We start from the raw sequence: 19,416 nt of genomic DNA, 5'->3' as shown, positions 1-19,416 counted from the left end.
CTCTCCCCCTCAATTCACCTTCGGGTATATACAGTGCCCCTTTGTAATACAATGCCCCATTTCTTTCCTCAAAACCTCCGGGGCTCTCGCCCTCCCCCCTGAGACCTCTGAGCTTATCCTGGGCATATTCATCATTTTCCGTTTCCTCCACCAGTTCCCGTTGCCCCACCAGCGCCGCCCCACACACCCAGCGGTCCTCCGGGATGACATGTCTCTCTTCGATCACCTCCTCCCCTTCCCAATATTCTGGTTTGCGTGAGAGCGCATCCGCCCTGACGTTTGCTGGGCCTGGCACATAACAAATCTCAAAGTTAAATTTGGAGAATTCCTGTGCCCATCTCACTTGTCGTTGGTTGAGCACTCGAGCTGTTCTCCAATACTCTAAATTTTTGTGGTCGGTGCACACTTGCACCTTGTGTTGTGCCCCAATTAATAAATGTCTCCACCTCCGGAATGCTTCGTGAATGGCAAGTAGTTCCCTGTCATACACCGTGTAATTCCTCTCGGACTTATTCAGTTTCCGCGAGAAGAATGCACACGGTCTCCACTCCGACGCACTCCTCCCCGGTTGAAGAAGGACCGCCCCTATAGCCCGGTCGGATGCATCTGTTTCCACTCTCATGGGTTTTTGTAAATCCACATGCAGAAGTTGTTCTTCCGAGGCGAAAGCCCTTTTCAGTTCTTCAAAGGCTCGATCCGCCTCCACCGTCCAAACAAATTTCTTCTTGCTGCTGAGGCAGTCGGTGATGGGCGCCGTCAAGTGGGCAAAGTTCTTGATGAACTTCCGATAAAAGTTCCCAAACCCCAAGAATCTTTGCACGTCCTTCTTGGTCTTCGGTGTCTTCCATTCCAGTACCGCTTGAACCTTGCCTGGATCCATGGCCAATCCCTTGTCTGACAAGCGGTACCCCAGGAATTCCACCTCCTTGGTATGAAACTGGCACTTCTCCAGTTTCACCCACAGCTGGTTGGCTTGCAGCCTGCCCAACACTTCTCGAACGTCCCTCACATGCTGTTCCTCATCTTCCGAATACACCAACACGTCGTCTAAAAAGGCCACACAGTTCTTGTAGAGCAAAGGTCCCAGAACGTGGTTTATAAAAGCTTGAAAACAGGCGGAGCCCCCTTGTAGACCGAAGGGCATAACGAGGTATTCAAAGGCTCCCAAAGGGGTAAACATGGTGGTCTTCCATTCATCTCCCTTCCTTATGCGTATCAGATTGTACGCCCCCCGCAGGTCCAGTTTTGTAAAAATCTTTCCCTTCCTTACTCTGGTCAAAATGTCGTCAATTCGGGGCATAGGGAAAGCCAGGGGCTCCGACACTGCATTGAGGCCCCTGAAGTCACACACCAGTCTCGGTTTGTCTGTGTTCTTTTTGTCCACAAAAAACACTGGGCTGCCCCCCACCGCTCGGGACTCTCTGATGAAACCTCGCTTCAAGTTTTTGTCAATGAACTCCCTCAGCTCCTGCATCTCCCTGTCTGACATGGCGTACAGCTTGCCTACTGGGAGTTGGGCCCCTGGGAGTAGGTTGATTTGACAGTCAAAGGGTCTATGCGGTGGCAGTTTGTCTGCTTCCCTTTCGCTGAATACGTTGCTCAGATCTGCGTATTGCGGGGGCACCTTCCCTTTGCCCATCACTTCCATCCCCGCTAGGGTGACTCTGTCTCCTCCCGAGACCTTCCCCTCCTTGCAGTGTTCTAGGCAATGCGCTGACCCAAAGGAGACCACCCTCTGATGCCAGCCCACTAGCGGATCGTGTAGCGCCAGCCAGCTCATCCCCAAAATGATGGGCGCTCCTCCCAAGATGGCCACATTAAACGCTATCTGTTCGGTGTGCCTTGCCACTCTCATTATCATCGGGACAGTCTGTTGGCTAACTTCTCCCCCCAACAGCTCTCTGCCGTCAATCGTAGTCACCTGCAAGGGGTTACTTAAAGGGATGGTCTGTATCTGGTGCTCAGCTGCAAACTCCTTACTCATGAAATTACAGGAGCTGCCTGAATCCAAAAGCGCCTTGACCTTTAGTGGGTGTCCGTTTGGCAGTTCTAGTAACACCTCTATCACTAAAGCAGGTCTGGGAGGTTCTGGCATGGGCACTTTCATTGCTCTTTGGCCTGGCTGCTGTGCCCCGACGGTGGCAGCCAGGCGTTGGCTTTTACTTGCTCCTTGCTTTCCTCTTCCTTTTCCCCAACAGCTCCTGCCATCCCTTGCCATTCCTTTCTTTGTGGGCAGACTCTGGCAAAGTGCCCTGGCTGTTGGCAGAGATAACATCTCTTGGCGCTCTTTCCCTCCTTCTTCCGCCCTTCACTGGGATTTGAAACTGCGCGCGCCCGCGCTGTTCCAACTTCCATCGGCTCTGCCGGCGGGAAAGATGGCTCTGGAATGTCTGGAATGCGGAACTCCCTCCAACGGTCTCCTTTCCCTTCCCGCCTTTCCAAAGCCCTCGCCTCCTGGCGCGCTCCTATGGCCAGCGCAGATTTGGTTAATTGGTCCATAGACTCCGCCCTGGGCCCCCGGGAAAGCTCATCTTTGACGGTTGAAGAAAGCCCCTCTTCGAAAAGCATTTGGATGGGCTCCGCCGATAGGTCCCACCCCAATTTATGAATCAGCATAGTAAATTCAGTCCAGTACTCACGGACAGATCTGCTTCCTTGCTGGCAAGCCATTAACTGCCTTCGCACCACCCCCTGCTCAATATCGCTGGAAAACATCAGGTCCATGGCACGAAAAAACTTCCTCGTGTCCTTTAAGATCTCATTATTCGCTGCCATCAGGGGTCTAACCCAATCTTTCGCCCCGGATTCGAGATGGCCAATCACATACGCCACTCGCGATTCCTCGTCGGGGAAGTCATCAAACTGCAAGTTTAGAGCGTATTGCATCTCTGTTCTAAAGGCATGATAGTTCCTGGGATCCCCCCCGAATTTCTGCACCAATCCTGGTACCTTTCTGGCGAGCGGGGTGGTTTTCTCCTTTCCCTTTTCTGCATCCTGAGCCCTCCTCTCCTCAAGCCTCGCCGTTTGCAGCGCCAACTGGATCTCCAACGCTCTGTACCTTTCTTCCAGGCTTGGACCCCCTCCAGCTGCTCCTGCACCCCCGGTTCCGGCTGGGTTGCTCATGATGCTTCTCTCTGCACAAGCTGGCTTTCGGTGACTTTCGGATTGCTATGATGGGACGATGAGCTGCTTGTGCGTAAAATGCAAGTCCCTCAGAGTTTGATCAGGTTTTCAAACCTCTGCCTGTGACGGAGCCCCTCCAGCATGGCTGCGTCAATCACTAGTAGAATCCGAAAGTGGCTGCTTTCGGAAACGTTTCCAACATAAAAGCTCCTTAACGGAAACACGTCGTCTGGCCTCTCGGCGTGACAGTTTCCGTCGAGGTGTGGGTGTCCCTATAGGAGGTCCTGAGACCTCCCCACTGGTTTCGCTTGAAGCGTCTCTGAGCCATCCCTCCGACTCACTTTCCCTTGGAGTTCTTGCTCGCCCTCTACTGGTTCCCTCTTCCGCTGCTACTGCTCTCTCAACCTCAGGGAGCCTTTGCACCTGCGGCGCTTTAGATGTCAGTTCCCTGACACAAACACAAAGAATTATACCAAAACCTTGCCACAGACAACTGGTTCAGATATCCAAACAGCTGGAGTTTGCATACTTCTTTACTTGTTTGTGTTTTGTTGGTTCTGCCATTTGTTGTGTTTTGTTGGTTCTGCCATTTTGGGCAGAAACCAGGGAGGGAGGGAGTGAGATTGGACAAATCAGTTTTTCCTTTGTTTGGCTTTTTCACAGGAAGCATGCACAGGTCACTAACAAAGTTGTATAAGAATCTTAAGCAGCAACCTAACCAAAGATTAAATAGATCAGCTGATGACAATTAATCATGTCTTAGGCTCCAAGGTCCGCAGGGCAAAGTTAGCAGGACTATACAGCTGAAGGCCTGTTTTATGTTGCCAAAGGATTCCAAATTCTCTGTGAGGTTGCTGCATCACTCATCAGTTTCATGATGTAGAGGAGTAACATGCAGTTATTCTACTGAGGGCAATGAACATAATGTACGTCAAAACCTAAGTAAGATACAGTACACTCAAGTTGGGATAGAATAAAAACTTAATTTCTCGTTCTAACCAGAGATGAATGGCTGATGAAGATGATGGACTACGCCGAAATGACGAAAATTGACTGGGAAAATCAGAAACCAGGAAGAGAAGATTTTTAAGAAGGAATGGGAAAAATTTATAATGTATTTAAGAGAACACTGTAAACAACTAAAAACTTTGGCAGGATTTGAGTAATGCTTGTAATGTACGAAAAACTATGTAAAAAAGGGTTATTTTTCTTTAAAAATTAGAGAAAAGAAGGGAAGCAGTTGGGGAAAAGATTGATAATAGTAACCATGGAAGGGCGGAAGGAAGTCAATGGATTCAGGGAATCCTAAATGATGTGGATGATTTGTTTGAATTAAAATTTGTTATGTAAAACTTATTAAAACTTATTTAAAAAAAACAACTCCATTTCTCCCGGTGAACTGCCCACTACTCTTTCTGAAATTTGTATACTATTTAAGCTAGTAGCCAGCACCATATCCTAGGAGATCAAATCTCAAAAATTAATTTCATGCTGAGTGAAAATATCTTAATAAAACCACAAAACATAGGAGCAGTGCACATAGAGACATTATTAGCATAGTTTATATGTACCAACTTTCTAAACTGTTAATAATACTTTTTGACATGCCTTACACATAACATTTCTTTTGGTAGATAAATAGGTTCATCGCTGATATGTCATAAAGTGGTGAAAGAGACAAGGTTTCACGCACCTGTTAGTTTATTAACAAAATCCAAAAGGAAGATTAATGTCTATTACTGTATTAGGACCAACTAAAATGTCACAAAGAGTTGGCCTGCTATATCTAGATAACAAGGAATTGATTGTGCAGCCTAGACTTACTTTTGCAGTACTCAGAAAATGTGGGAGAGGAAACAACATAGATAACAGAAATTAATTAGCATCCAGAATATTGGAGAAAATACAGAATAAGCCAGGAAAAGAATCATTCCTGAAGGCAGTGGCGTAGCGTGGGGGTGCAGGGGGGGCCGGCCACACCGGGCGCAACATCTGGGGGTTAGGGTTAGGGGGCGCAAATCCACGGGTTAGGGGGTGCAAATTACTTGCCTTGCCCCGGGTGCTGACAACCCATGCTACGCCACTGTCTGAAGGTACCAAAATTCCAGGTTCTTACCCAGAATCATTTGATTGAATTACTGCCAGAGATAACCACAAATTGCCCTGCAACATCCATTTTAAAATTTGCTTCACATAACCCCTGATGGCTTGAAACAGTTCACTCAATGAAAAAAATAAAGAAAGAAAGAATAAAATAATGGTTTCCAATGGTTTGTATGAGTGAAGAGCGAATCCAAAAAATTTCTGGTTGATTTGAATGAGCCAGTGTAATTACTGTCTCTATTCAGAAACCAAGAAGGAAAAAATGTTGTGTAATAACCTCAAATGTTTTTCTTTTCCCCTGAAATACACAAAGATTATTTAATCCAAGTGTTTCAGTTTTGGCTAACCATATTTCCCTTTCCACTATTGAACTTGTAATGGTTTGGAATTTTTCAAGATTTAGTTTGCGGAATGTATAAAGTTCATGTAACACTTCAAAGATGGGTAAAAAGAGGCCACACAGATTCAACAGCAGGACCTGGAATTAACTCTGCTTGCCTGATGCCAAATCCTATGATCTAATCACTGGCTGACAAGAATGTCTTTATATTTATCAAAGGGAAGAGTTATACTGCAAGCATGCCAAAATGTGGTAGGTGTTTTCTAAACAAAGACACAGTCCATCTCCTAAATAGAGCTGTTCATCTCTTTAATAGCATTTTAATTAAAACTTATGTAAGTCATGGGCATTTAATTAGAGTATAACTACAAAGTAATAATTTAAAAAAACTTAACCAATAGCTGATTTTTATCTACTGCTCAGTACAGTGGTACCTCGGGTTAAGTACTTAATTCATTCTGGAGGTCTGTACTTAACCTGAAACTGTTCTTAACCTGAAGCACCACTTTAGCTAATGGGGTCTCTTGCTGCCACTGCGCTGCTGGAGCCCGATTTCTGTTCTTATCCTGAAGCAAAGTTCTTAACCTGAAGCACTATTTCTGGGTTAGCGGAGTGTGTAACCTGAGGTACCACTGAATCTGTTAAACTTCCAAATATGATACTGCTAAGAATTGGGAGGTTATGGGGCAAAAAAGAGAGTATTTCTAAAATCATGAAGGATATTTCAATAGCCCTACAGACAACAACACTCACACATTACAATTCTATTAACATATTTTATAGCACAGTATAGTGGCTCTGAGCAGGGAAGAGGGTAGTTCTCTTCAGGGTTGGAGACTGAAGATGCTAACAAATGGACTAATATTAAGAGAGGGTAAAGAAAGTGCACTGTGGAATATGACACCATGTAGACAGAGAGGGAGAAGGAGCATAAAATAAGACATTTTGCTTTTAAGGCGTTGGGAGCAGAAGCCCAGGAGACAAAAATGGGGAAAGTTGGGGGATATTTCTGGTAGACTATATAAGAGAGGCCTATAGGTTTTTGGAGGGAGGATCCTGACACCTGAAGGCAGCCCAGTATAGGGAAGCTATTTAAGGCTCAATGTTTTGTTTTGTTTTTATATATGTTGAAAGCTGCCCAACATAATATTATTATTATTACTACTAGCAGTAGTATTTGAGAGTAGGCTATGAATCAGGAATACCCTAGTTCACACCCCCACTCTGGCACCTGCTAACTGAGTGATTTTATACAAGTTACTATTCCCTTAACCACAAACCCTATATCTGCAATATGAGGATAACAACCTTTGCTATGGGGCTATTGTGAGAATTATAGAAGAACATTGAGTTAGAGCCAAAGTTGGTCTTCCTGCTCATAAACAGTTTTGCACAAATGTGCTAAGTTAAACACACTTAGTGGTATCCTTGTTCCACTGGCAAAATGTTTTGTGACAGTGGAAGATTGCAGAGCAAGAGAATGCCTAAGTAGGCTGCTGGTAATTTTGTTGCACAAAACACTGTGTAATCTGTTGCACACTGAGCTTCCACTAACACAACTGCTACATTATTTATTCTGTTCTGCAACTCACCTGTCTGCTAGCACAAGACAGACAGAGAGCACTGGATACAACCCACAGAGAGCATCCCTGGCAACACCAACTTAAGAGCGCTCTGTGCTTAACATGGCATCTCACCTAGCAGGAAGCCTATTTTTAAAGCAGCTACAACCATTTCACAAAATCAGCATTCTTGCTGATGGAAATGTAGCTGACACTGGAGTAAGCTTCATCTTACTAATGCTGAAGGAATACTGTACTTTGTAAGCCCACTGCAAACCCCTTGCTAGAATAGAGGGAATAGAATTTATCAAGCTATTTAGAAAAGCTGTCACAATACCAACCATCCCACTCATGATCTTGATAAAGAGAAGCTACTTAAGAGGGATTATGAGCCAAAATACTCACAGGCTCTGCAACCATGAAAGGAAACCTGTTTGAAAAGTGCTTGCAAAGTAATGACAGAAAGAAAGCACTCAATGAAAACAGATCAGCAGAGTCAATTTCCTAGCAGAAATGGAAGATTATCACAGGCTGGGCAAGATTAATACACACTGTGCAAATGAAAAACTGACAGCATTTGGGGAAAATAAAGAGCTGGTTAGAGGCCCTTAGACAAGCTGACGCTGCACCAGCACTTCAATATACACTGGACCTTTTGCTAGACTCTGATGGTTACTAACTAGTGATATATTTAGCTATTTAAGAAGTGTTCACATACCTAAAGATTTGAACACACAGGAGGAAGACGTTTAATGTCCCATTTTCATATAAATGGAGGAAATAAATACCGCTTCCTTGTACGGTAAAGACTATTTCCTAAGCAACATGCAGTCAATCATTCCATAATGTAAATTATTCTTTCTGAAGTTCTCCTTTTTTGAATCTGTTAAAGTCATGTGTTAAGTTCTGTAAAAATACTCCAGCTCTTCTTTCAACAAACCTTGCTTTTATAGTGTGCGTGCACAGCATAAATTTTAGAAGTTCAAGAATATTCAGACATTCTCTTTTGAAATTGGTATTTCTTAAACATTAATGATAATTTTTAGCAGTTTTCAGTAAAAAAATGTTCTGGATTTATGGAATGTTCACAATATGATACATTATGAATTATTGCCACCACACATTTGGCTCCCTGTTTCAGTGAAGAGTTAACACAGTCAACTCTGTTTCTGCACTTAATACAGCACAGGGCTGCAGCACCTTTATGAAGAATGCACAACTTATTTTGCAAAAAAAGCCCAAAACTTAAAAGTGTAGTCTTAAGCTCTCTTACTCTGCAGTAAGCCCCACTGAGACTCCATGCAAACATGCTTAAGACTATGCTGTTGTCTTGGTAAATTCTGTCCTTGGTAAATTCCAGTTAAGGCAGCCTTTATTCATTGTGACCAAATTTCCTCTGAAGTTCCCATTTTTAAATACAGTTAATTTGCCAGATAATAAGAAGTTTGCGGCAGCACAGAATAAAGGCTTGGCACGCTCAAAGATGATTGTGATGGATATTCCGCCTTCAGCAAACTCACTGTATTTTCACTAAAACAATCATTTAATTTTAACCCCATATTCATCTCATAGGTAGAAAGCAATGAATTAAGTTATTGCTTATAATTTAAGCAACCAGTATGTCAAGGACAATACCTAACAGGCTTAACCAACATGCCCTAGCCATTTATCTACAAGCAGAATTGAAAATACGCACAGCAAATCATCAACAGGAATAATCATATCGGTTTTTTGAGCCAGAAAGCTGCTGATCCCTTACCTGCTGGCAAGTACTTCAGCTGGTTATTAGCCAATCTAAGGTGGCGTAAAGATCTTAGGCGGCCAATCTCTGGGCATACAATTTCAAGAGCATTGTCACTCAAATCTAAAAACTGCAGTTTAACGAGGGAGCCAATTGCTTCAAAGAAGAAGAAAAATGACAAGGAATAAATCTGACCCAATAAAAGCACCAAAACTTTAATAAAAGAATGAGATAGACTTCTATGATGGCTGCATTCACACATAAAGCTGAACCATGGTTCTGCATAATGTACAAGAGTTGGAAAAGGCCCAAGCAAATCTCATGTTCATGCACTCCACCCCCTTCCAAGGTGCCAGGAGGACTTTGGCAGCATTTACTTTCATTTTCAAGTAATCTCAGCTTGTCACTGCATGTGAACCAGGGATCACGGTTGTAACAAACACTTGTCAGTTTTAAAACAAGCCAGCTTCAAGCAATGAGTAAGTGTTGCCAAATTTCTGCTGCCGGATGTGCGGGAGGAGAGCAGTGCACAAGCCTAATGCCCACTCTTGTTCATTTCAGCTCATGATGTGGTTTAATGTGGCATAGAAACACAGCCAGTATCTCATCCCTACATGCTGAATAAATAGGTGGCAAAACCATGCCAGAACTGAGTATTACTGGCAATTTAGTTTTGAGGAGTGGGCTAAAATATGTTGTACAATTGTGAGTCTAATCCAGCCTCCCAGGCCTCTCCATTTCTTCCATGAGGTTGTTTCAGGAAAGCCACATCTACTTACCCTACACCTGACACTATATATGTAAGGGTGAGGATTGGCTGAATGGGCATTTGCAGGCACTGTGCAGTGCTTCCCAGCGTGCAAGAACCATCTTGCAAAGCACTTTATGCAGCACTGGCTGTCAGCACAACGTACTTTGCGGGCCCTGTGCTTGGTGTTTCTGAAGCCACAGTCTACTGGGATGGCAAAGTCATTGCATAGGCATTTCTGAAGTGCCCAACAATCAGTGGGCTGTTGGGCATTTGGGAAGCACTGTGCAAGGGACTAGGATCTGTCACCTGATGTCATTAGGATGTCAGATGGAAGAGGAACAAGCTTGTTTTCTGCTGCCCAGAGGGGAGGATTCCAATTACAAGGAAGGAGATTCTAACATAGAGAGCTGTTTGATAGTGACATGGACAGAGGTTGGAAGGCCACTGGTCAGGGATTCTTTAGCCATTATTGCTGCATTGGGGGAGTTGGACTAGATGACCCTTGTAGTCCTCTCAACTCTACAATTCTAGGATTGACAGGTGGGTTGTCCTTACCCGCCCCCCCCCCCAATCAATGTTGGCCCATGAGAGTAGATAAGGATTTGACTTGTTGGGATGGAACTGTCCGTCCCTCCCACCTATACTCAATCCATACACCCCATGTTATTCTACTTTGAAAGTAGCTTAAGTTACAGTAATAAAGACCTATCAACAGATAGTAAAGCAGGTTCAAAGGCAGGTACCCGAGATTAAGTTGCAGTTAAGATTCACTTGTAAGGGTTGAGCAAGTGTTAGCTCCCATTTCTGTAGGGAGAGAAGTGAAAACCTATAGGCTTACATTCTTTGTTTGTATACTGTATTACATTATGCTTGAGGCAAGGAAAAGGCAATTTACACAGCCAAGAGTTGTTGGGAAAACAACAGAAATAGAGACACAGGTGCTTTATAAATGATTAATAAGGTTTAAAATCATCCATCTAGTCCTAACTCAATACAACGGATGTGGTCATCGCCTCACTTAGGAGTATTGTTTTACTAATAAATTACACTTTGTGTTTTTTAACCCTCAAATTAGATGCAACACACATATTTAGGTATTTGAAAGTTTAAACATTTTCATTCATGCAGTGTCTTCCTCTACAATTAATGTCAGAAACTAAAGATATTTTGAACCCAGAAGGGCACTTACCTTCGGGTACAACAACAATGTTGTTTGAATGGAGGTATCTGGAAGAGAACAGAACATTTTCAAGGGCCGGCTGATAAGAGCAGGTGGCAAATATTCATAGATGAAACTTGATCAAAGACAGCATGCTGTATTTTTTCTTCATTTCTGCAAAGGTAACACTCATATGGCAAACTATGACTGACAGACATTACCCTGAGTTTTGATCACTTTGCGTAAAACAGGACTCGCACTTCCAAGTTTTCCTGAATCAGATTTCCTCTTCTTTCATATTGAGATTAGATCAAAAAAATCACATTTGTTACCAGGCTGCTCTGTACATAATGCAACTACCATCATATATGGTTTCCAAGACAATGCCTTGTGGGAAGAAACCCAGGAAAGAGAATAGAGAGGCAGACAAGCAGAGACCTATGTCTTCACCTACTCCCAACTGGGCTAGTTTTTGTTTTGTTTCCAATGTCTGGCTTTTAACAAATCCATGCATTTTAAAAAAGCTGTGAGCCTTAAAAAGCTGGGTGTTAAATCTGCTAAATAAATATACGTTTTGGATCATGGAAGAATCACAATATGCACAGCAGTTGTTTCCCCTAATACTCACTTTGTTGGCAAAGGTGTAAGATAAATATATAAATAAGTCATGTCAAACAGCTGTGTCATATGACTGAAACAAAGTAGCCTGAAGTGAGTGTGTTGATACATTCTCCCTGCTCTAAACCAGCCCAGGGTCAGTGGGCACCTAGAACCTTTTAGCTCTTTTCCTCTCAGCAAGGATCCCTGTGGAATTCATTCTGTGACTGAGTAAAGCATGCCTCCTATTTAGTTCTCAGAAGTAGGTTTTTGAGAATGTGATGGAGAAGCTCATAGGGATACCATTCACAAGAAGAGCCTTCACATGGCCCTCTGGCACTTGGGAGACTGTGAAAAATCAGTAATGGAATCAGCCTTATCAGAGTCCTGAAAATTCATTTTAGACAATTTTTTCATACACCACAAGGGTCAGAAGTGCAGGAATCATCAGATCGTATTATATTTTTACAGCATCTTCTCAGATTTATTTCAATATTTAAAAAATTCTAATGTCAACATTCATTGACAAACTGTACAAATGGTGTTCTTGTTTATCATTTAAGTTTACATGTTTTGCTTTATTCTATAAAAAAGGATAATCATCAAGTGAAAGCATACTGACAAGCCCAGGCAAGTTGAGGCCAGGATATAGAAAGCTATTTTAGTTTTGTCCGAGCGTTTGCATGTGCCCCGTTCCATCTTACAATCTGTTTTTGAAGGTCCATTTACTTTCAAAAGCATTCTGCCTTCTGGCATGGGAGGCTGGTATTTAAGAAATACAAGCCCAAATAACTTGTGTGGTTCTTTGGATCCTGGTCTATATTTACCATCATAGGCTGGTAAAATTTTATATAGTGCTCCCTGGTGGTGAATATTTGCAGTTACTGCTATTCAGAAATAAATATGTGCTATTCTCTTCAAATTGAGATTTGCTAGATGTCTCAAGGTAGTTAGATGTTATTTACTGCTTGAAAATTGAGCTTTTGCTCATTCGACATAGAAAAGGGGTGTGCAGGATAAGTAACCTGATGGAAGTATTGGATTGATTCTTGCTTCAGGAGAATTCAAACTTGAAGGTATTATGTTGCTATCAAAGGGTTAAAAGAGTAGCAGAAACGCTCTAATCACTGAGCAGCTGGAGGTCATTAGGCTTCCAGGAACATGAGTCTGTATAAATAGTCCCCCTGTTTGTTTGTTCTCCCCCTTCTCCCTTTTGGGTGTGTGTTTTGCTGAGATGTGTGGTTCGTCGCCAGGGTTGTTTTTTGGTGTTTTGTAAATAAACCTTATTTTTTGATTTACAAACCGCATGCTCCAGGACTCTTTTTGGGAAGATGCTGCCTCTCCTGCCCTTCTTAGCTGCTGCGCGAAATCCTCTGCCGTGGTGAGACTTTTAAAGAAGGAAGTGCACTGGGCATTTACATTAAACTAATTAAAGTTTAATGGGACAGGTTATGGTTGTTTGTACGTCAAGAAGGAGATAAGGAGAGCAGTTCAGAGTGATTTATGCAAGGACTGGAGTGAAGACAGAAGCGGTTGCCGACAACGAAAGCCTCCAAAGCAGCTTGAGTCCTGCAACGTGCCTAGAAAAGTTTTAAAGAGGCACTGCGCAGTTTGTACTCGCTGGAAGACGTCTGATTCCTCAAGGAGCCACCTCAGCAGCTGGGAGACGGTCTACAGGTGTGTGAGTATCGTTCCTAAGCCCCAGGGAGGATGGCAGAGTCCCAGGAAAGTTTTACTGTCCCGTTTACGCGACTCAATGGGAAAAATTGGCAAGATTGGAAGGCTAGAGTAAGGGTTTGGTTGCAAGCAAAAGAGTTGTGGAGCTGTACTGAAGCACCGCCTTTACAGGCAGCTGCAGACGCGTCTGCAGAAGCCAAAGCAGCAGCAGCAGCTTCACAGAAACGCGACAGGAAAGCCCAAGGTCTACTAGTTTTGGCAGTGGGACCAGAGCAAATGCCTTATGTTTCTGAGTTAAAGAACACGCATGAGGTCTGGACGGTTCTGCAGCGGTTAAATTCCAGAAACACTGCGGGGGCCAAGATCCATGCTACAAGATGTTTGTTTGATTTACGTCTCCAACCGGGAGCGTGTGTGAAAGAACATATTGCCAAAATGGTGTCTGCCTTTAATCAACTAAGGCAGCTGGGCATTCCTTTCTCTATGGAGCAGCAGTCATACATATTGTTGTCTTCTCTTGATAAAAGCTATGAGACTCTAGCTCTAACTTTGGAAGCTATGCCTTCAACTGAATTAACCCTTGAATACATTTCTTCTCGGCTTGCGGATGAACAGGATAAAAGGCAAAGAGAAAGAGGTTTGTCTTTAAAGGGGAGTTATGCTGTGCCTAAGAGTGTTGATGCTGAGTTTGAGCACACAGTAAATGCTTTTGCAGCTAGACACTGTTTTCGCTGTGGTTCCCCTTCCCATCTAATCAGGAATTGCACACGTGAACCTGGTCAAGACAGCAACAAGGCCGTTACCCCTAGTTACCAGACAAGGAGTTCCAGGGGACGTCGAAGAAGAGGAGGAGGTCGTGGCTACTCCCACAGCACACAGCACATGGCTTCAGCAATGGCGTTGATGCAAGGGCGTGGCCAAGGCAGCAATCTACGCTGGTTGATCGACAGTGGTGCATCTCACCACCTGGTGGCGCCATCTAGTGTACGTTTGCAGAATTGCAGACATTTGCAAACCCCTAAAGTTGTGACAATGGCAGATTCAACTAAACGTTCCTTAGAGACTGTAGGCACAGTGTTCTTGAATTGTTTGCAAACAGAAATTGATGCCTACGTGCTAAAGGGACTGAAGGGGTGTATTTTGTCTGTGTCAGAACTTGATAGAAATGGGTTTAAAACTGTGTTTGAAAATGGGGTTTGCACTATTTCAAAGAATAACGTATCTCTTTTGCAGGTGGAATGCAGAAATGGGTTATATTATTTTGAGACAAGTCCAGATGAAGTTGAACAGGTTCATGCTGGTTGTGTGAACACGCCTACCCATAATTCTTGTGTTCATTTATGGCACCGCCGTTTAGGGCATATTAATTTTCAGTATGTTAAAAGGCAACCTGAATTATCAGAAGGGTGCAAATTGAACAAATGTACTAAGTATTTGGATTGTACTGCATGCAAAAGTGCGAAGGTTCATAGATGCAGCTATCCCAGTTCAGATAGGAAATCTGACAAAGTATTCCAACTTGTGCATATGGACCTGTGTGGCCCAATGCCTGTTGCTAGCATGGGAGGTTCAAAGTATGCACTGTGTCTCTCGGATGACAAAACAAAGGTTACATGGTTTTTTCCTCTCAAAACAAAAGCAGATACTGCAGAAACAGTTAAAAATTGGGTTCATGCGGTAGAACTTGAATTCGGTACTAGAGTACTTGCTTTTCAGACAGACAGAGGGTCAGAATTTACCGGGTCTGTGTTGCAGAATTTCTTTAAGAAAAAGGGAATTAAGCATCGTCTGTCTACACCTTATTCCCCCCAAGAAGGAGGCGTGGCCGAACGTAAAAATAGGGTTCTGCAAGAGTTGGCAAACTCTATGTTGTTTGATGCTAAACTTCCTCAGAGTTACTGGGCGGAAGCCTGGCAGGCGGCTACTCATATTCTGAACCGAGTATATAATTCGGTAATTGATACTACGCCTTATTTTGCTTTATATGGGAAGAAGCCCAAAGTTAATTACTTTCGGGTGTTTGGATCTCAAGCCTATGTACTTATCCCAAAAGCGTTAAGGAAAAAGGGAAGTCCAAGGGCTAGGAAACTCATCTTTTGCGGGTACGAACCACATGCCAAATCTTGGAGGTTTGTGGACCCAGGTGGGGATACTACAAGAGTGGTCCTCAGTAGGAGCGCTGATTTTTGTGAGCAGTCCGGATGGACTCACTTACACGCTAACCCTGACATTTTGAGAGATGATTTAGGCATTCATGCTGAGAAAGAAAGTCCAGAGAGTGATGAGCCAGAAGGGGATGGTGCACATGGTTCAGATGCAGATTCTGATCAGGCACGAGGTTCTTCTCCTAAGGTAGAAAAGCCAGAATCTAGGAGTGCTCCAACTTCGCCAGTCAGTAGGCCTAGCAGACAGCAAAAGCAAAGCAGGTCACCTGCAACACCAAGCCCAAGGGAGGTATCTAAACGGAGGTCTTTATCCCTAGGGGCGCGTCCAGACATAAAGTCTGAGACAGATTCTGACAGCCAACGGTCAGAGGGGGCACAAGAGGAGCAATTGCGCAGGTCAAAACGCGCCACGAAGGGCAAGCCGCCAGAGCGGTTTAAGGTGACAAGTGTATACGTAAATATGGCACAGTGTGAGCCAGAAAGCTATATGGAAGTACAACAGCTTCCAAGCTCAGAAGCCGTAAAGTGGCAGGAAGCAATGGAAAAAGAGATGGCTTCAATGAAGTCTCTCGGTGTGTTTACAAGTACAGAGCTTCCGAAAGGGCAACAAGCTGTAGGTTGTCGATGGGTATATCGTTTAAAGCCCACAACTACTGAAGAGTTGCAATATAAAGCCCGGCTAGTTGCAAAAGGGTTTTCGCAGCGCAAAGGTGTTCACTATTCTCAAATCTATGCCCCTACTTCAAGATCGGAGTCATTAAGAATGCTTCTAGCCTCTTCAGCTAAGAAGGGAAATAAGCTGTTTCATTTTGATGTCAATGTGGCTTATTTAAATGCAGACTTACAGGAGGAAGTCTATATGACACCACCACCAGGTTTTGAAGGAGACAAGCCAAACCAGGTCTGGCGCCTACACAAATCCATTTATGGGTTGAAACAGTCCGCCCGTAATTGGAATTCCTGCTTAAACGATGCTCTAGAGAGCATGGGGTTCAGAAAGAGCGCAGCAGATGCGTGTCTTTATCTAAAAGGCTCGGGATGTGAACAAGAAGCAGTTTTGATATTTGTTGACGATTTATTATACAGTGGAAAGGATGATAAACTTGCACAACAATTTGCCACAAAGCTTGGAGAAAGGTTTCAGATAAAATCACTAGGCAATGTATCTGTTTATCTAGGAGTTAAAATTCAGCAAGATGAAAATGGTAACTATTGGCTTAGCCAAGAAGCTAAAATCCAGCAGTTGCTGGAAAGGTTTAAAATGAACAACTGTGCTGGTGTTAAAACCCCAATGGAGTTAAGTTACACAAAGGATGCTCAAACTGAGCAAAAGGCAGAGTTCTGTAATCCCGGGGTTTACCAGTCAGCGATAGGCAGTCTACTCCACATTGCACAGTGGACTCGGCCCGATATAACATATGCTGTCAACATGCTGTGTAGACAAGCTGAAAAACCATCAATGCATGCTTGGCAAGGAGTAAAAAGAGTTTTAAGGTATCTCCAAACTACCAAAAGCTTTCGCTTAAAACTATCAGCAGAGGGCAGCACACAACTTGAATGTTGGGCCGACAGCAGTTGGGCAGATGCTGGACCAGATAGAAAATCAGTGTCAGGAATGGCGATAAAATTTGGAAATGCACTAATTGGTTGGAGATCAAGAAAACAATCACTTATAGCTTTAAGTTCAACTGAATCTGAGTTCAATGCGTTATCAGATATATGTAGAGAACTGGAATTTTATAAGCAACTGGTACAAGAATTGTTTGGAGAATGTTCCCTACCTATCAGAGTGTGGGAAGACAATCAACCTTGTATTAAACTAGCTAAATCAGGTCAGTTCAAGGCGCACACAAAACACTTGGATATCTGTTATCAAAATGTATGCCAAAGTGTAAAACAAGGTTTAATTGAACTAAAGTATTGTCCAAGCCAAGAAAATCTCGCAGACGGTTTTACAAAAGCTTTGAGTCCGCAATCTCATAAATGTTTCTGTTCAGGTTTAAATTTGTATTAAGGTTGGTACAGCTCAGTGTTACGAGCGAGAGGGGGTGTTGCTATCAAAGGGTTAAAAGAGTAGCAGAAACGCTCTAATCACTGAGCAGCTGGAGGTCATTAGGCTTCCAGGAACATGAGTCTGTATAAATAGTCCCCCTGTTTGTTTGTTCTCCCCCTTCTCCCTTTTGGGTGTGTGTTTTGCTGAGATGTGTGGTTCGTCGCCAGGGTTGTTTTTTGGTGTTTTGTAAATAAACCTTATTTTTTGATTTACAAACCGCATGCTCCAGGACTCTTTTTGGGAAGATGCTGCCTCTCCTGCCCTTCTTAGCTGCTGCGCGAAATCCTCTGCCGTGGTGAGACTTTTAAAGAAGGAAGTGCACTGGGCATTTACATTAAACTAATTAAAGTTTAATGGGACATATTATGGTGGCAGAAGATGAGAAATTATGGCTTATAGTCAGAGTTCCAAGCTGAAGTTTTGTTTTTGTTTTTTAAAGGAATCTATATTAAAGATTCTAGACAGTGCTATGGAGTTTGAAAACAAGGGAGATTTCTCCCCATGTTAAAAATAGCCATCCTGGAAGTAGAAGGTACATTCACAAATTAAGGACCATGTGGTAACTCTGGATCAATTAGGCCAAACAAAATGTTCTTAATCGGGATCCCAAGAATTACATCAAGCATGCCAAAAGTTTTGAATGTGCTCAGTGGTGTGGTGCTTTTTTTATTTCTTCTTTCAAAAAAGGCTGTTAGCTGAAACTCATTGGAGTTTCAGAAACAAATTGATACTGCAGAGGGATCTGTTTTTCAAAAGATTACCAAATATAAGAGTGCAGCTGTTTAGGAAACACCAGTTCAAAGACCCAGTGAGCATGTGGAAATAGCCATGTCACTATTTAGATTCAGCCTTTGCATGTCCACTTTAAAACTTGAATATTTCTAAATACCATAATAGAAAGAGAAATAGTCACCAACAGAAAGATTATGTAAATCAGAATCTACGGCTCCATGATGTTAAATGTTTCTATTCATTTTGAGAGCTGTTTCCAAAACAACAAGAACTTTACATAATTTTAATTCCTAGAAGTCAGCACTAGTTTTTATTAACCCAGATGGGTCACAATACCAGGGATGCTAGGGAAACTTATTTGATGATCCAAAATCTGTGAGCCTACCATAAAGCAATGCAAATTATAGCTATAGCAAGGAGTTTCATCCTGCTGACAACTAGTGTGCCCTTTTTTTCATTGCTTGCTGCTCCTCAGTTAGGTTTTACTATCTGATACACATTAGCAAGATTACTATTATTATGATTCATCCTGCATGCAGATCCCAACCTTTTACTATCCAGCAAAAGACACAGGAAAAAGGGTTAGGGGGCATGACATAATTAAGACAATAATATTTAATGTGTATTAAACAAGCTCTCTCTGGTTTTCAGAGCTTCTAAAATTACCCTCCCTCCAAACCTTAATTTCAGGCAGGATTTTCTTATGGCCTCATCAGATAATCTTTTTTAACTGCCTGGTGGCAAAACACAAAGCATATCACAAAAGCTGTACTTCAGCTTCATTATGAAATAGAATTCACCTCAGACAAGATGAGGCAAGATTAGTTCTTGAGTTAGCTACAGGCCATAGTGACCTGTAAGGCCTATTAGTTGCAGTGCAAATGCACAAACCAGGAAGGTGCAGCTTTCCAGGGGCAAGAAGAAAAAGCTCAAGTTTAGACTACACTCCTTGGTTATCTATGCCATGTGACCCAAAACATCTTTAGTTCTACACATGCCCGTGACAGCACAGAGGACATAAAATGTGACCTGACACAGTCCTGGATACAATCACAATTCCAAACTGGCTATTTAAATTTGCAAAGGTACATTTTCATGTTGCCATGCTTACTGGAATTGCTGCCAGGAAGCTGCAGCTGAAGGAATTCTTCATCAGCTAATGGTCGCATCACTGTAGGATGCTTCTTGTGTTGTATTTGTTCATAAATTGATTTTGGAGACATTGCTGAAAGGAGGTATATAAATTCCCCACTTTAAGGCTTTAGGCAATTTAAGGCTTTTCAGTCACAAAATAGCTGTGGTGCATCAATAAAACTGCTATCATATTTGCAAAGTTAAGTAGGATCCAGTATAGTTTCTAATTGGACGGAGGACCATGTGTTGAGATTTGTGTATTGTAAGGAGTTGGACTCA

At 42.9% G+C, this 19,416-nt stretch overlaps 1 protein-coding gene across 6 annotated transcripts in view; it reads right to left on the bottom strand.

Moving 5' to 3' along the window:
• Positions 1 to 19,416, bottom strand: part of LRRC28 (leucine rich repeat containing 28) — a 62,236-nt gene that overhangs the window by 35,570 nt on the left and 7,250 nt on the right. For 4 of the 6 annotated variants that reach the window (XM_081888717.1, XM_081888720.1, XM_081888718.1 and 1 more), the window contains 2 exons: positions 10,810 to 10,847; positions 8,888 to 9,025 (listed from right to left, as the gene is read on the bottom strand). In XM_081888717.1, coding sequence (XP_081744843.1) covers positions 8,888 to 9,025; positions 10,810 to 10,847 — 176 coding nt within the window. The remainder of the gene's footprint in view (positions 1 to 8,887; positions 9,026 to 10,809; positions 10,848 to 19,416) is intronic. The other 2 variants (XM_081888719.1, XM_081888722.1) reach the window with 1 other exon arrangement.

Source organism: Podarcis melisellensis (genome assembly GCF_964234715.1).
Source record: "Podarcis melisellensis genome assembly, chromosome: 14".
NCBI lineage: Eukaryota > Metazoa > Chordata > Lepidosauria > Squamata > Lacertidae > Podarcis > Podarcis melisellensis.
The sequence above is the reverse complement of the archived record's forward strand: the minus strand, read 5'-3'. Positions and strand labels throughout refer to the sequence as shown.